The 18,185-nt window shown below is 45.9% G+C and overlaps 5 protein-coding genes across 5 annotated transcripts; all 5 read left to right on the forward strand.

Annotated features, from left to right (window-relative positions):
• Positions 1 to 401: 401 nt before the first annotated feature.
• Positions 402 to 848, forward strand: PHYSODRAFT_342737 (hypothetical protein; the record flags this gene model as incomplete). Its single annotated transcript, XM_009541225.1, has 1 exon — positions 402 to 848. One exon carries the CDS (start codon positions 402 to 404, stop codon positions 846 to 848), a length of 447 nt encoding a protein of 148 aa, XP_009539520.1.
• Positions 849 to 1,330: 482 nt separating this feature from the next.
• PHYSODRAFT_450464 (hypothetical protein) lies at positions 1,331 to 1,480 on the forward strand (the record flags this gene model as incomplete). Its single annotated transcript, XM_009541226.1, has 1 exon — positions 1,331 to 1,480. A coding segment is annotated over one exon (150 nt), but the record flags the coding sequence as incomplete, so codon positions are not given.
• A 679-nt stretch (positions 1,481 to 2,159) lies between these two features.
• On the forward strand, positions 2,160 to 3,029 carry PHYSODRAFT_534944 (hypothetical protein; the record flags this gene model as incomplete). The annotated part of the gene is made up of 1 exon (XM_009541227.1): positions 2,160 to 3,029. The coding sequence occupies one exon, from the start codon at positions 2,160 to 2,162 to the stop codon at positions 3,027 to 3,029; it is 870 nt and encodes a 289-aa protein (XP_009539522.1).
• An 873-nt stretch (positions 3,030 to 3,902) lies between these two features.
• PHYSODRAFT_389481 (hypothetical protein) lies at positions 3,903 to 4,565 on the forward strand (the record flags this gene model as incomplete). The annotated part of the gene is made up of 1 exon (XM_009541228.1): positions 3,903 to 4,565. A coding segment is annotated over one exon (663 nt), but the record flags the coding sequence as incomplete, so codon positions are not given.
• Positions 4,566 to 13,252: 8,687 nt separating this feature from the next.
• Positions 13,253 to 13,714, forward strand: PHYSODRAFT_414679 (hypothetical protein; the record flags this gene model as incomplete). Its single annotated transcript, XM_009541229.1, has 2 exons — positions 13,253 to 13,531; positions 13,625 to 13,714. Coding segments are annotated over 2 exons (369 nt in total), but the record flags the coding sequence as incomplete, so codon positions are not given.
• Positions 13,715 to 18,185: the final 4,471 nt, after the last annotated feature.

An 18,185-nucleotide genomic window follows, 5' to 3' on the forward strand; every position in this document is an offset into this window, starting at 1 on the left:
TAGCGAGATTTCTTGTTGAAGCTCTACATCATTAGAATTTCAAGTGATATAAAGTTGTTCAGACCCGGTTTAGATCTCCTACAAGCAACGCTAAAACGTGGTAAAGTTCCAAGGTACCCACCTTCACAAATCAAAATCCAAATATTTGTCAAGGTACCTACCTTCATGAAACGAAGGCAGTTTTTTCGCCAAGGTACCTACCTTCATAAAACGAAGTCAGTTTTTCTCAAATTTTTACCAAGGCATGAAAGATCTAAAACCGATAGTTAGGAGTTTCCTTATAGCAGCGACCTTTTATAGATAAATGGTTTCGTAACCAATGCGATCTTAAGATCTCGTGTTCATGCTAGAAGAGTAGGGAGTGCTCATTCTGCATTCTACCAAGTCAAGCAGCAGTCAAGATGAACCCGTCCAACCTACAGCAGGAGATGGATGCTCTCAACACTCGCGGAGCAGAGCTCAAGAAGATGATCGATGACACGCATCCCGTCGCCCGCATCGCAGAAGAGAAAGCGAAGAAGTTTGCGAGCGACTATAAAGGGGTTCAAGCAGAGGAGGCTGAGAAGATAGCGGAGGCGAGTGCTAAAGCTGAAGAAAAGGTGAGGAAGATGACTGCAAAACTCAAGGCGGCCAAGGAAGAAGCCCAGCTGACGAGTCTACAGCGAGAATGGCTCGTCAAGCGGGAGAAGGCGTTCGGTGACATGGATCGTGCGCGCAAGGAGAATGTGGATATATCAAGCAAGCTGATAGAGCTCGAGCGTCAGTACCTGAACACCCAGCGCCACTACCAAGAGCTACGCGATCAACTCCAGACGGTCAACGGTGTTGCTGACATCAAGCTGGAGTAGCTGGAGCAGGCAATTTGCAATGAATTAGGTAAAATATTAAATGCGGATTTTACCTTAAAATTTTCAATTATATAAAAGTGAGTCCATCTCAAGCGACGAAATGATAAAATATATAACATATCATACGATGACTGTGTTTTGGCATGGATGTAAAAGCTGTTTAAGGACGAATTATGGTTGCGGGCATCATAAGAGAACTATAGCTATGCAACGTACTGTGAGAGCATTAAGAGTTCTTAGGATAGCAGATAGGGATGGATCGTTTCATGAACTGATCGAGCTGTTAGTGGACTTCTCAAGGCGACTAGATAATAATGCAGATTGGAAGGAATTATTTAATAAGTGCGTTCCATACATGTGGCAATATGAATAATTTATAATTTTTTGGCTCAAAATCGAAAATGCATTTAATTATCTTCATTTCTGATAATTAATTTCCATTAGTATATAACACAATATCATATAATACAAAATAATTAATTATGGTTTACGTTCGCGAAAATTATGAGCTTAACAAGGAGGCTTTTAAAGCAGCTCAGAAGCGTTACTATCTAAAGAATAGAGAGCAGCGTCTAACTAATCAAAAGGAGTATAATGAGTTGCACAAGGAGGAGCTAGCGCAACGCAGAAAAATCAGAAACCAAAACAAGAAACTAAAATCGAAACTTCCCACGAGAATTGAGGTTTCGAACGAAGTAGAGAGTGAAAATGACAAAGAAGTGTAAAATTATATATTAATATTTTTTATTTTTTATAAATATAAAAGACCCATCCTGAGAGATAAAATCTTATAAAATATAGTAGAGCGGATATACAACGACGATGTTTGGATATGAATTAGAAGGACTTAAGCGACTTGGGGTTACATGTACCAAGTGGGGTAGTAGTTTCCGTGTTAAGGTGCTTGGACGCACCAAGAAAATGGTTTACATCAGCAATGTTGGTAACCCGAAAAATAGAGAATTGATTGCTAAGCAGTACAAACTATCTATGAAGAAACTAAACACTCATCTGTCACCTAACTACAAGGGGGACCCTTACTACCGGTTTTATCAAGGTAAACTTAAGGAATCGCATCTATATGAGAATATTTCTCCATCAGAATTGTATGATAAGCTAGAGACTATTCTCAGCTCTCAGTTGAAGGCGTTCAAGATCAATATCGCTCTTGGATACGAGTTGGAGAGTCTCAGTGACGGTCAGAAACTATACTGGCATCCTAGTCTATCGAACACCAACGTCTTCGACAAGCCTATCACGGTTAACAGTAAATCTGACATTCGCAAGAAAGTCATTCCTGAAATCAGAACGATGGAGCGTGCTGATAGGTTAAAATACCCAAAATCTGGCTACAAATTAAAGGCTATCACAGGATTCAGAGTATACAATTATAAGCGTAACTATACGCTAGGTGATAGCGCCGCTGTTATTCCGAAGGAGTTCCGCGATAGTATACATATTATCAATTTCCCCAAGACGAATAATAAATGTGTCTTCCACTGTATTGCTTACCACGGACTAGGAATTGCAAAACAAAATCCTAGAACAATTCAAGTGCATGTGAAAGCTGCTTTCAAGAAGTATTGCGAGTTTAAAAACATTGAATACAGTCTCAGCCTGTTTCGTAGTTTTAAACCGATTGATATCTTCCACTTTGACGAGCTTGAGGAGTGTTTCAAGCTTGCTATCAATGTATACAGCAAGGATGTATCCAGCGGTGAAGTTAAATGCGAGCGCGAATCAGAGAAGGCGTACAACGTTCTAAACATCCTATCACACAGCAACCGCGCGTTGTACATCAATAATATGGATAAGTTCATGAGTAAATATTTATGCTCAAAATGTGAAATGATTTTTGCGACCTCTACGAAGCTGAACGACCATCAAAAGAATCAATGTGATAAAACAAATATTATGTCATTTGCTAAGCAACCAACGATCTACCAGCCTGGCAAAAACTTTGCATTTCAAATGATGCAGAAATATAAAGTTCACGACGCTACTCCTTATAACGACCATTTCATCGTATATGACTTTGAATCTATCTTGAAGCCAACTAACATTCAGTCAGGAGAGAATACTGTCTTCATGAATGAGCATATTCCTGTCAGTGTTTCAATTCTTAATACGTTGACGAATTCATATTTCTGTATTGTAGAAGAAACCCTACCTCCAGAATAGTTCGTCCCTCCCATTTTTTACCATGCCTGTGGTGAATGGGGGACTCGACACTACCACTGTGGAGTTCAATCTTACTGGGGCAAGCCCCCACGCTCGCATGGAACTAGACCAAGATGTGCTAAACCAGACTTTACTTCCGCCACAGCACGTTGAGATGAACCACATGAACACGTACCAGCCTACTCATGCGCCGCCAAGATCCTGGGGGTATGCAAACAGAAAGCCATTTTAATTGGTTTAGATACTGCATTTATATATACTTCATTGATTAGTTCTTATTGAAATCTATTGATTGACTTGGTACTAAACCGCGAGCAAGTGTTATGCAATATGCTTGTTCTCATGTTGCTCCTATCTTGGTCACACACATAATGCATACTGTTCGACTGATCGAAGTGCGGTGCTATCTCTGCTTCAATGTCGGTGTGCGAAGACAACATCAACTTACTCTGTACTTGCTCTTCTTCTTTTGCATTGTTTGGTGGCGTTGGAGCGCGCTGTTTGTAATGTAGTGGGGGTCCTAGAGGGCTTATCACTTGTAGCAACCATCAAGGCGACGATACCATAGCATCCATTATGTTACATGTAAGATAGAGCGGAATGTGTACCCGTTCAGGCGCAACGTTTCTCTAAATATCAGTATTGCATAGAATGCACTGTGAGCAGCTCATCGGAGGATTTTTATCCGCAGATCACACCAGTCCCTTCAAGTGGAATAATTACCAGGGAGCTTAGCAACAAACTGTGTGAAGAAAAGCCAAATTTATTCTCGCGTTCACTATGTCATACTGAGTCTCATACGATTTCTTATGCCGTCCGGGACGGTTTAAGCGTTTTTTTATACCGTCCATGTCACCCCTCCGCGTCCAAGGGGTTAAGAGCGACCCGGAGATCAAAGTATCTTCCACCAAGCGTATCCCTAACGTTATCGATCTAAATCAGGGTTCGTATCAAAATGGAGTTATCACTATTGATGCCACGGCTCAACTTAATGGTTCGGAAGGATTCGCGTGCCTTCGTGATGCTTGCATTATGCTACCGTACAAGGTTTCGATGAAGAATGGTGCCACTGCACAAACGGCTGCCGCAAATCGTTTCTGCGCCACTCTTAATTGTGGTAATTTCAATGTAATTGACTCGATGTCGTTGGAGTTAAATGGTAAGACTATTATTTCGATGGCGGACTACAAGTTATTCTGGAATAATGTTCGTGCTCAGACAGGATACAGTCCTCAGTACGTTGAGAAGCATGGTGCAGAGTCGTTCCTATACCCTGATGCTGCTCAGTCGGTATCGTACAGTTCTGGTTCCGCTTCTACTAGTGGTGATGGATATTCTAACACTATGGCTTTCTCGTCATCGTTTAGTACTTCCGCTCCTCCTGGTGGTGCAACTATCCCTAATGACGGCTTCGTTAAGCGTCTACTATCGAATCCTCCGACAGCAGGCGCTGATTTCTCTAGCAGTTGGCCTTCGGTAGGTGCTGCTTCTGCTTCTACTACCATTTCCAATCAAACGGCTCGTGGTGCTTTTGTTGCTGGCGCATCTACTGCTAACGCTATCATGGGTACGTGGAACTACATGCTCTAGATTAAATTAACTGATCTCCACCCGATTTTCCGTGAGCTCGATTTAATGGCTAACCCTCAGATTCGGCTTCGTTTCCGCGTGAATCAGGATTCGTCTGCTATCGCTGTTGGTGCTACCAAGGGTATGTCACTTACTTCGACCACTCTGTCATCCGGCAATACTTGTCCGGTAATGGTTGCAAGCTCTGCTAGTGGTAATCCGCTGAATGGTGTACTTGCCGCTTCTGCAGGCTTCAGTGTTGCTTGGGGTGCTGTTGTTAACTCTCGTGAGCCTATGATTGATGGTACTTACATGCCTTTTACTACAGCTCGTCTATATGTACCGTTCGTCAACCTTGAAAACCCTCAAGCTATCATCTCTAAACCAGTTAAGAAGGTTCGCTACAATGATTGCTATGCTCAGTGGTTCTACCAACGCGCTGGCATTCGTAAGCAATCGACTCAGCTTAATGCATCGTTTGATCTTCAGCTATCGGCTTCGGTTAAAAATGCTAAGTATATCGTAGTATTACCATTCGCTGAACAAACTAACAACTTCGCATCTGCTGGTGTTCCACAGTTCCAGAGCCCATTCGATTCCGCCCCATGGACGCTTCAACCTGGATCTTCGATTCGAAACTTTAATATTCGCATTGGTTCATCTCAGACGTTTGATCTCAATCATGAGTATATGTATGCAGTACTGCTTGCGGAACAAAGGCGAATAAGAACAGAACGAGAACAAGCTTCGGATAGCAATAAGCGCAGACACAATGACAAGATAACCAGCCGAGTCGGAAACGTCGTAAAGTTGATAGACAGCGGGAAGCAGAGTATCAACGCCTTCACCGGCTTCGAAACCAAGCATGAAGAGACGAGACTGCATTTTATACCTCCGCGGAGCTCGATGCAATGGATAGCACTTTAAACATTAAGGAACCAACCGAGGTAGACCTAGCTAGACTTCAGCGTTCTGCAGTTAGGATGTTTGAGGCTTCAACCGGTGAAGGAGCAATTTGCTGCGTGTGCGAGCTTTTGTATCCTATGAATGATGTACAACTGACACCTTTGACGGATACCATTGCCGAGGTAAGATGTTCTCTGGTTAATTTAGGTGTCATGCGAAACTTCTCTTACCCTTGTGTTCGACAGAGCATGACGCGGTTATTGCGGATACCCGACAACGCCGATATACCAGAGTTTATCTTGAAGCAATACGACGCGTCAGCACTCGATGCTTGGATGAAGGACCTTCTCCTTTTCCCACCAGGTAAGATACAATGGAAACATTCAGCTACTACTGTGTTCTTATACTCGCTCTAATGTTGTAGCCATTCACAGAGAAAATAACTCAACAATTATGCAGGTTTGTCGCGACTGCTTCGAATATATCAGCAATAAAAGTAATCGCAAGCCTCCTGCTTTCGCCATTGCGGATGGCAATTATGAAGGTTGGCTACCGCAAGAGTTTCCACCACTTTCTCGTACCGATGAACAAGCCATTGCATTGGTGGCACCTTGTGTGTCCATATCAACAGTCGCTGGAGGAAATTGCAAAACAATACGATCACATCACTACATGGTGAAAATACTGAAGGGCCCATCATTTCCATGCTCCCTCGCGATATCTCAGAGCGCGTGCGCGTGACCATTGTTGGAAATCTAACTTCTGAGCAAGATGCAGCCTGTCGGAAACGCTATGAATTAAATGTTGAAAACTGCCGCCAGGTAGTGGCATTTCTAATGGAAAACAACAAGGTATATCGAGAACATAAAGATGAGTGGCAATTGAATGCAAACGAAAGTTTTAGAACCCGAATAATCCAAAGAGCAGGTACATCAACATTAAACAGTGATAATGATAATCTAGCCGAAGCTGTAAGAGACTACGCTACATACAACAACGCCGGATCTGCCATTGTCGAGGGCTCTGATAAATCTCTTGAAAATTGTTGGATAGGAACCTCTAGTCTTATCATGCAGCCACCTACTATCACGAATGATGTTGTTGTCAGAAAATCCAATGCGTTTGTGTCGGCAGATCGCTGGAAGGCATGTGTGCAAATGTTTCCGACATTATTTCCGGGAGGTTGTGGGGGTCCGACAGAAAAGCGCCTCAATCCTATTTCAGTGGAGCGATGGATACAACGCCTGCTACATATCGGGGATCATCGATTTGAAACACACTATGCATTTTTACTCCTCGCATTTGATTATCTGGCACTGCAAAGTGCAAGACAAGCATGGCACATTAAACTTCATGTGTCATCTGACGCGTTAAAAGCAGGATTGATCTCCCGTGGTGTAATTCGTCGCTCCGTGGAATACCACGCCCACGTTGTTACAGCAGAAGCGCATGGAAAGAAGCCAAATCCACCCCCAAAAGAGGTTCAACAGGTTATTAACCTACGTAGAGGTCTTCGTACCAGTGAGACAGCATTTTATGGATCGAATTTGAGCAGAATGCGAGCACGACACGGTCTTTTCGGATATATTAAACGTTTTGGACCACTACAGCTATTTTTTACGGTATCACCCGATACCGCTGGGACTTATACAATTGCTGAACGATCTGGTGTACTACCGCATCACGTAATCGAAGAAGCCAACATGCGTCTTTTACCAAACCGTGCTGATCGGAAGCGCATTACCCAATGCAGTGCGCCTTATTTTTTGACAGAATAATGACTATTATAATTGATGTTTTTCTTGGGTGGGATCGAAAGACACATCAACCCAAGAAAGGAGGGGGAATTTTCGGTGTGGTTCGAGCATTTGGGGCTGCCGCAGAAACACAACAGGGTGGTGATCTCCATGCCCACTTCGCGGTATGGTTACACGGATTTCCTACCACGTCACAGCAAATGAAAGAAGCCATATCTTCGAACGCAGCATTCACACAGCGTCTAACCGATTATGTGTATTGCATTTCAACAACAACTATCTCAGTGGTTGAATCACCAAATCGTTGCTTCAATGAGAACGCTGGAGAATTGAAACCAGTTTCGGTCGGTATCGATGGATACCGGAAGCCATTGCCAGGACAACATGCACCGATTACTTCTTGTTGTCAGATTTGTAATGTCAAGTATAGAGACAAAGATGTGATTAATGCTGCGATTGATATTGCTGCGCGTCGCAATGCAGTAAAGTTATCACCTGAAAACATTGATTTTATTAGATGCTCCCCACCGCGTAATAATGGTAATAGCTCATTGTCGGCACTAGAATTAAGCCTCATCGTCCGCGATGTACAAGTTCACTATTGGAGCCACGCAAATGCTTGCTTTAAGCCTACGCGCAGAACACCGAAAGCATCTGTCTGCCGTTCCTTTAAGCCGCATGAACCTAGACTAGAAAACACTTGCATCGACGACGGGAACGATTTGCAGTTGAGCCGGCCGATTGGATCAGAGTACGTAAATGCATACAATCGAACGCTAATGCAAACGCTAAAATGAAACCACGACGTGCAGCTTGTGCTTGGAGCCAGCGCTAAAAACGCAGCAGCATACATTTGCAAGTATTGCATGAAAAAGCAAAATCCCATCGAAAACGAAGTTCGCTTTTCAGTTGGTGTATTCAACAAAGCTGTGGAAAAAGCAGATCGGTCAACCCATCACACTGCAGAACGGAGAGGGTACAAATTGCTCTCATCTATGCTATATGCGCTGACGAACGGCCAAGAAGTTGCAGCACCAATGGCCGGTTTATATATTCATCGCGGTAGTCCATTTTGGTTCTCACATGAACATACGTATGTGAACCTCGAAAAGATGCTACAGAGTACAAATTCACCGACAGTTGAAATTACGATCCCCGAAGATATTAACTCGGATTCAAACGGACCCGTATCGAATGGTAAACGCAAGCTAAGTATGTACTGGAAACGACAAAAAGAGTTAGATAACGTCAATTTTATCACTATTTGTGAATGGTACCACAGCGGAAAGAAACAAGACGCCGATGGGGCGCTACACTTTGAAAAAAAATGCACATCGGCAACTTTTCATCATGTCAGGAAAGCAACTGCCAGATCTTAACGCTAACACATCTGATACTGACAGAAAGTTTTACTATTTGGTGCTTTTGACACTTTTTAAACCACATCGAGAAGGTAGAATTGTTGAAGGGTATCCAAACGCTGAACGCGCTTACATTGGGTTTAAATCCACGTGCTCAGCCCTTGAACAAACTCAAATGAGGGAATTCGAAGAGAAGTGGATAGATTATTACAGGTCTGAAGCTATAGAAAAAGAAGAGCAAGAATCACAAGAAGACATTCTGCTTCGCAAAAATCTCCTTCGAGAGCTCCATGGCAGCCCTACGATCGAGAAACAGAAATAGACAATGACAACTTTTCCGATGCGACAAGTGGCGACGGCGATAATAGCGACAACGAGTTAGAAACATACGTGGATCAATTAATCAGCGAAACATTGTACACGTGTCCTATTGATGCAGTTCAGAATTTGCGCTCCACAATCAACAACACATGCGATAATTACTCACAACAGCAGAGGCTTTTGTACCCGCTTACACATCATTCGAAGACTACACCGAACATGTCACTTCATACAACATTACCAATAACACATCAACAGGAACTAGCGATTTCATTGCAGCTTTTCCTGAAGCCAAGACAAGATTAGAAAGACTCCAGGACTGCTTCGAAGCAGTTCCCTGGGGGCCTGGTCAAGCCACAGCCACTTCGATAAGTTCTATACCTGCCTTTCCTAGCATTGAAACGGTCTCAAAGTCCTTTAGCTTCAACTTTTGGCAGCACGCGATATTTGAAATTGCAGCGAGGCATCTCCTATTTGCATACTTGTCAGATATCAAAGATGTTTTACAAGTACCATTATTTCCAGAAGATTTTGTCTTGCAGCCCTATGCTATCAAAGAACAGCTTATAGCGTACGTCGGAGAAGCTGGTACTGGTAAATCACGAGTAATTCTCGCACTACTACTATTTGCCGAGAAGTGGGGTCGAGAAGGAAGCGTTGAAACCCTTGCCTTTACAGGAGTGGCGGCAATGAATATAAAAGGCAGAACAATACACTCCGCACGCAACCTTCAGCTAAACGGTACACAATCCAACTCTCCTCCCAGTTTGCAAATGAAAAATGCTTTTCAAAAGGTGGTATTAGTTATAATGGACGAAATATCTATGACAGATCAAGGGTTACTAGGTTCCGCTGACATGACATCACGAGCAATGTCCGATCAACCCCACAAAATAATGGGCGGAAAGCATGCCATGTACTTTGGTGACTGGTTACAGTTACCACCTGTACGTGGAACACCATGTAAGTTCTAACCAGTTTCTTATTAGTATCTTCGTTTGCTAATTGGCAATTCATATCATTCCCATGGTCGCAGGCTTTAAACCTCCACCTCTAGCAGCAAGCACCGCTAGGAATGTTGGGTTTGAAGTCTACAACTCCATCAACTTTGTCATCTTTCTCACCGAAAATATGCGTGCCAAAATCGACCCAATCTACGCAGAAATTTTGAGTGAACTTCGATGGGGTAGACTATCAGACGCTCACCGAAAATTATTAAACTGCAGAGTATTTACAGACGCGCGACGTTCAGTGAGTAAAGCTGGTCGTTCTCCGGATTCCTATTACAATCCTGTTCTTGTCGCCACTAATGCACTACGATGTGCAATTAATGACACAATGACAATCCAAGCATGTACAAAGACTAACACTACGATATACGAAATCTCGGCAAAGCCGACACCTCGATCAAAGGCAATCTTCAACAAAATAGTTAACGCAAACGACGATGAAACTGACCGAATTCCAATGAAATTAATCTGCTTCATTGGTATGCCAGTAATGATTACAAGAAAACACCCCGCTCTAAAAGATGCAAACGTTATTGCTAATGGAACAACCGGAATCATAGTAGGTTTCGCGCCTCCACAAAAAGAATCTGCATGCCGTAATAAACTAGTTCATGGCACTATCGTAAAAGAGGTGCTTAACCCCCCCCCCCTCCCCGACCTAATTATCATTCGCGTTCACGACTGCGAAAGCACATTGGTAGATGGATATCCTCCGGGAACTATCGGAATATCAGTTCTTAACGCACAGATTAAGCTGTCAAAATTCAAGAATCTAGCTCGTTCATCGATTTCAGTTCGTCAATTTGCAATAGTGTCAGCCTTCTCCTGCACAGCTGAAAAACTACAAGGGAAAACCTGCAAGGATGGCGTTACGGTAACGCCCTTAGAAAGACCAGGAATGCCACATCAACTCTCTATGTTGCACTATCACGAACGACATCACTGCAAAATCTAACACTTACCGAAGATATCACACAAGAATACATGCAGCAGTTCCAACCTCCTCCTACGTATGTAGCCGAAATGCTACGGCTCCAAGCTCTCATAGATGTGCCACCATATATTCCTTCTGAAGAGCTCTTAAAATTCAGTATCTGGCTGGAGAAAAACAACATACATACAGCAACTTGAAAAAATAGCCGAATATAAAAAATGGACCCACTCGATCCCGATCTGGAAAGCGTACCAGCGTTGAAGTCGGCGTCTTTGCTGTTGTGAGGGGCCGCTACTAATCTGCCATGGATGTCTGCCGCGCGCAGGCTCCAAGATTTGCCATAATGATCACCACCTGCCCCCAAGCTTCGGAACATACCCACCAAGCCTCCGAGTCCACTCCGACCCAAAAGACATCCAGCAGGCCTTCGGGGTCAGTCACGGGGTCATTTTATGTGACGTGGACGTCCGTCTGCCAATGAGATGGCAGAGGACTCCCACGTCAAGTGCTGCTGCACAGCACTTCAGTTTACGCTGGACAGCGTAATACGGGGATGCATGGTTTATATTCATTATATGCTATCCTATTGGCTGGTGTCAAAAGTAAACTTGATTATGAGACGCGTAAACATGGACATTCGCGCGACCTCATTGGCTGTAAATCCTCGAGATGTGCAACAATCAAGTTTTCCAGCCGGACTTTTGATTATGGGACGCAAGTCACAAATTTTGGCCAAGCTACGAATAGGATTAGTATTTTTTCATTGGTAGAAAAGGATTGATCTAGGATTTGAGATTGATAGACTTTAGGATGGGACCTGGATACTTGTTTGCGTGTCCTGGTCGCCAAGAACTACTGGTTGCGCGGCGGCGGCGCGCCGACGCTAAACTAACGGATCAATCAATCACTTTTCAACTTTCCAACTTCCTCTCAAATGTTCTTCGAGCGCTCGCCACTGCGCTCATCAAGCTTCGGGTCTTCGCATCGGCTTGTGTGGCATAGTAGCACTTGTCGTGTCAAGCTTCGGTTCAAGTTCAAGACTAGGTTGCTCGTGGGGATACCTTCCGAAGCGAGTTTACCTGTGACTATTGGAGTTAGCCACATAGTGGGGACACTCTAGGTTGCGAACGTGCAGTTTTCTGTGGGAGCACACTTCGAAGAAGTGGGTACATCACGCCGTGGGCAGGTGGAAATACCACATTGGGGCTTGGCCCACGCCAAGACCGGATAGTACCTAACCTTCGGGGTTGTGTTGGACTCTTACTAGAAGTCGGTTTAGTAACAGGGCGCCTGCTTTGTGTCTGCTAACGTGGAACATTGTAGAAGTATAACGGTCTCTGGTTAGTCCCTTGCCTTTTTCGATCTTTGGAGTCGGTCCATGGCCCGGTACAAAAAGGGTCATAACCACAGCAGTAAGAGGAAGCACCAAAAAGCGCGTGACGTTAAAGTATCATCAACGTCTACGCCGGCTCCTCCTCCTGTTACGGCTATTGACACCGATCTCTTCTTCTCGCCGGTCGAGGCGGAGAAATCTGCGAAATTGCAATCGGATCTTCTCAAGCAGGTCAAAACCGCTAAGAGGATCCTGGTTAAGTTCCGCAAAGAGTCTGGGGTATCAAGGACGACAGCGTTGAGGGTAAGGTTGATCGGCAACTCAACTTAGCTCTTCTCGACCTTAAGAGCTGCGAGGACAACATTGCTGCGAAGATTAACGGGCTTATCCGCCTAAAACCTCAGAAACACTAAGCTTTAAACACACTTTTAGCTTCACTTCGTCTCCGTTTTATTGTACCGTTTTACGGATCACTCACCGAAAAGTCCATCTGCTCGAGACCTAATGCCTGTGACAAGGAGTAGGGCGGGTGAGAGTGAATGGCCTAACCCGCGGCAGCGTCAAGTGCCGCGGACGGCTCAAACGGAGGCGGCAACGCCACAAGAAGCGCAAAGTGAAGCCCCATCAGCGGGGACGACAACCCCTGCGCCTGAGTCAATGTCGATGCAGCAGTTGATGTTGTGGATTGCACAGCAGCAGCAAATGTATCAGAATCAGATGCAGACCCAGTTGCAGATGCAAATGCAACAGGCCAACAGTCGTTTTCAGCAACTACTGGCCTCGCAAGGTGAACGACGGAAGAAGGATCCTCCCACGTATGAAGGGAAATTTGGCGAAGACCTGGAACTTTGGATCTTTGCTACGGAGGAGTACTACGCTAACAAACGAGGAATAATGGATGCCGATACGTCCGATTTTGTGACCATGATATCAAGCAGTTTAGGCAAGTCTGTGCTGAACTGGTATCGTGCCTTTTCGTCGGATTGTGATGCGGCGGGAATGCCGAAATCATGGCAACTGTTTAAGGCACAGTTGCGCGAGCGCTTTCGCCCGAAATACTTTGAATACAACCTGCGTGAGCGGTTGTTTCAACTGAAACAACACGGAACTATCCATGAATACGTGTCGTCGTTTCAGGATTTGATGTCTCAATCCGAGTTAGACATTTCGGAAATGGAGAAGCGTTTCTACTTCCAGTATGGGCTTCGTGCGGAGACGTCAAAGAAGGTGAAGGAACTCAGTCCAAGGTTCTTACATGAGGTCATTGAGATTGCAACGAACTTTGAGTTTGCTCACTATGGAGGGCTATCGGTAAAACCTGCAGTGAGTCATCAGCCTTCGTCGAAAGCAGTTTCGTCTGTGAAACCTGCGGCTAACAGTACGGCCAAGCCACAGGAACGAAAGCCACCTTCGAAGCGTGGGCCGAAAGAGGATTGGCGAAAGTCAGCCACATGTAACAACTGTGGACAATTCGGCCATATCAAGCCACAATGTACGTCCACCAAGGAGATGAACCATTATGTTGGCGGATCATTCTATGCTATTTTGGAAGTAAACGCTTTAGCCTTCAAGCAGGATGAGACCCCCGCAGAAGTTTCGATCTTCGTCGACAATGGCAGCAGCCTCAACGGTGTCACGGAAGCGTTAGCCGAGCGACTACAATTGGAAATCACGGAGCATCCCGACGACATGATGACAGTTCGTCTGGGATACAACCAAACCGTGCAATGACCAAGACGTACCGTCGAAATGATGCTACAGATTCCGAATTTCCCCGTGACGTGCGAGACTTTTACGGTCATGCCTGTTCCAGAAGACAAGGACGTGCTCCTCGGAATGAAGTGGCTTCGGGAGAATAACCCTGACATCGACTGGGAACGCTTACTACTGCGTCCACGTAATAGGACCGAGGAACCCCCGGCCCATCAGTTGGTGGTATCTAACCGACCTCCCGCACGTATGATTGGAGGCCGTCGTTTCAAGAATGCAAACCAGAACCGTGAAATATTCCATTACTACCGGCAGCATGGCCACACCGGTGCGTTCGGAGAAACGAAGCTGATCTCAACGAAGCAATTTATGAAAGAACTTCGCAAAGGGAAGGGTATTGAAGCTGTTTTTGTTGTAAACCCGCACGACTCAGAAAAGGCTGAGCGTTTTAAGCAACAAGGATGGGAGGCGCTAGTGGACAATCCGGCATATGATGTTTTGCTCAAGTACCGCGATACTGTGTTTCGCACTGAGCTGCCGAGTACCACACCTCCTGTCCGCGAAGGGATTGAGCACGAAATTCAGCTTCAGCCGGGAACGCAACCGATTTCGGTGAAACAGTGGCGCCAAAGCCCAGAGCAGCGCAAGGTCATCCAAGATTGGACGAAGGAGATGGTACAGGCTGGAATCATTCGCCCTAGCACCTCGGCATTCAGTGCCCCAACTTTTTGTGTCAAGAAACCCGTGGGTTGGCGTATTGTGCACGACTATCGCCAGCTCAACAGCTCTACCATTTTGCCGGCCATACCCATGCCGAGGAAGGAAGACACATTCGACGCAATGGGGGTAGTTACTGGTTCTCCTGCATGGACCTCTTGTGGGGATATTACCAGGTTAAACTTCGTGAATCTGACATTCCATTTACTGCTTTTTCGACGCCCGATGGGCTGTTTGAGTATCTTGTCACCCCTATGGGTTTGAGCGGTAGTCCTGGCACTTTTAACCGGTTGTTACGGCGGGTGTTTAGCGACCTACGCGATGTCATGCGCATCTACTTTGATGACATCTATGTTTTCACTCAAGACACAGATGTTCGGACGCATGTCGAAGCGTTGGACAGAGTACTCCAACGCTGTCAAGAGCAGCAGCTGTATGTCAAGTTGTCAAAGTGCCAGTTTTGTGTCGAAGAGATCCCTTGTCTTGGTGATTTTGTGGGCCGCAATGGTGTTCGAATGGACCCTGACAAAGTGCGTGTGATTCGCGAGTGGCCGATTCCACGGACAAAGAAGCAAATGGAAAGCTTCTTGGGTACTACGGTCTATGTCTCGCGCTTTTGCGGCGACTTCGCGCAATTCGCAGGACCATTGCATGAAAGTACTAAGGGTTTGCGCCCAAAGGAAACGCTGCATTTGTCTGAGCACCAGTTGGAATGTTTTCATGAACTCAAGCGCCGTCTCTCCACCCCTCCCGTGTTGCAACTTCCTGATTTCGAAAAACCGTTCGGTATTCGTATGGATGCCTCGAACTTTGCCATAGGGGGAGTCTTGTTTCAAAACGAGGGAGGGCTCGAGCATCCGATCGCATTCACTGGTCGTGAAATGAAACCAGCGGAGCTAAACTACCCAGTGCGCGAACAGGAATTGCCGGCTATTATGCATGCGCTTCGGGTGTGGAGAGTCTACCTGCTCGATCGGCCATTTACGGTGGAGACAGACCACAAGAGTATTGAGACTATATTGACGCAGAAGACAACAAACCGTCGTGTGGCTCGCTGGTTTAATGAACTAGCCGACCAACCACAGTTCAAATGGATTCCAGGCGACAGTAACCAATGCAGTGTCTCGAAACCCACTCTTTGAGCACAAAGCCGCTCAGGTTAGTCTCATTGAGCTCATTGAAGCGGCTCGAAACCGTGAAATTGTAGCTAGCGTCCAAACGACCAGTGCAACTGTGACGCACTCGGCCAAACAACTGTACCCTACAGATCGAAGAGTTCAGGAGCTGTTGCAGAGTATCGCTAGTGGTAAAGAGGTACCACGCTACTCTGTGAAGAATGGACTGCTGTATTACCAAACGAGAGATGATGAAAATGCACGACTGGTAATTCCGGACAATGAAGATCTGAAGAACCGTGTTATTTGTGAAAACCACGATGTGGTCACGGCAGGTCACCCCGGATACTTCAAGACATACTTAGGCATCCAGAAGAAATATTACTGGCCCAAGATGTCGAAGTACATTCAGCGTTATGTGAACACGTGCGAGCTTTGTCAGCGAAACAAGGCACGCCAAACGAAGCCGCCGGGACTACTTCAACCGTTGGAGATTCCAGGAGGCAGATGGATTGATGTGACGATGGACTTCATGGTTGCACTACCGAAGACGGCAGCCGGAAAAGACGCCATTATGGTTATTGTGGACCGGTTGACGAAACGTGCTAAGTTCATTGCCACGAACACGGCGGCGACAGCAGAAGAGACTGCTGCGCTATTCATGGCCAATTATGTGAAAGACCATGGAGTGCCGAAGTCGATCGTCTCAGACCGTGACATCAAAGTTCTGGCAGGAGGTGATTAAGACATTAGAGACGACTCATAACTTGTCGTCCGCCTTCCGCCCGCAAACGGATGGTCAGACCGAGCGTACTAATCGGTTTATTGAAGACTATCTACGAGGTGTCGTGAACCCATTCCAGAATGATTGGGATGAATACCTACATCTCGCCGAATTCGCGTACAACAGACGTGTCCATTCCTCGATCGGTATGTCACCGTTTGAGGCTGATCTGGGTTATGTGCCCTATATGCCAGATGAGGTGGCTGGGGACCAAGAGTTTGAGCAGTTGCAGAAGTCAGCACAAGATTTCCTGCTCAAGCAAGACGCAATTTTGAAAATGGCACAAGACGCGATGAGTGAGGCGCAAACTCGAATGAAGTCGTATCATGACAAGAACAGACTTGCTCAAGACTTCAAACCCGGGAATATGGTACTTTTGGATGGACGGAACTTGGACATTCGTCACAAGGGGTTTGCACAGGCGAAGAAACTTGCGCCAAGGTTTATTGGTCCTTACCCGGTCGTGAAGCAAGTTCATCATGACTCCTACGAGCTGAAGTTGTCGAAGGGGCTCAAGTTGCATCCCGTTTTCCACACTTCGTTGCTCAAGCCGTATCGCAGCGACAAATCACGCAGCCAAAATGTTAACAAGGTGATCTTGAATGATGGCTCAGAGGGACAACTTGTACGTGAAGTCATCGGCCACCGTCGCAGGAAGAAGACGCTCCAATATCGGATTTGGTGGCTTGGTGAACCCCGAGAAGACGCTACATGGGAACCCGTAGAGAACCTGAATCAGATTCCAGGGCTCATTGACAAGTACTGGGACTCCAAGAAGAAGTAAAGTGCAGCTTCAAAGTAGTGGGGCCTTCTTGGAAGGGAGGTCATGTGACGTGGACGTCCGTCTGCCAATGAGATGGCAGAGGACTCCCACGTCAAGTGCTGCTGCACAGCACTTCAGTTTGCGCTGGACAGCGTAATACGGGGATGCATGGTTTATATTCATTATATGATATCCTATTGGCTGGTGTCAAAAGTAAACTTGATTATGAGACGCGTAAACATGGACATTCGCGCGACCTCATTGGCTGTAAATCCTCGAGATGTGCAACAATCAAGTTTTCCAGCCGGACTTTTGATTATGGGACGCAAGTCACAAATTTTGGCCAAGCTACGAATAGGATTAGTATTTTTTCATTGGTAGAAAAGGATTGATCTAGGATTTGAGATTGATAGACTTTAGGATGGGACCTGGATACTTGTTTGCGTGTCCTGGTCGCCAAGAACTACTGGTTGCGCGGCGGCGGCGCGCCGACGCTAAACTAACGGATCAATCAATCACTTTTCAACTTTCCAACTTCCTCTCAAATGTTCTTCGAGCGCTCGCCACTTCGCTCATCAAGCTTCGGGTCTTCGCATCGGCTTGTGTGACATTTTAGCCGCCAGCGCGTTCGGGGACGACGTCCACAACCTGCCAAGCAACCAGCGGACGGGTAGATTCAGTGCGAGCAGAACGTGGCGAGTCGAGATGTCCACGTTTATCATGGACGCGATGGAGACCTGGTGGTCCGCTGATGTTCGCTGGCGTGGCGCATGTCATGTTGGGGTTATTCTGCCCTAATTGCCAGCTCAAAAGGCACGGCCTCAAGCATGCTGTCAGCTTTCCGACCGAAACCACGATGACTCCTGAGCAAGCTGG

This window comes from Phytophthora sojae, assembly GCF_000149755.1.
Source record: "Phytophthora sojae unplaced genomic scaffold PHYSOscaffold_20, whole genome shotgun sequence".
NCBI lineage: Eukaryota > Oomycota > Peronosporomycetes > Peronosporales > Peronosporaceae > Phytophthora > Phytophthora sojae.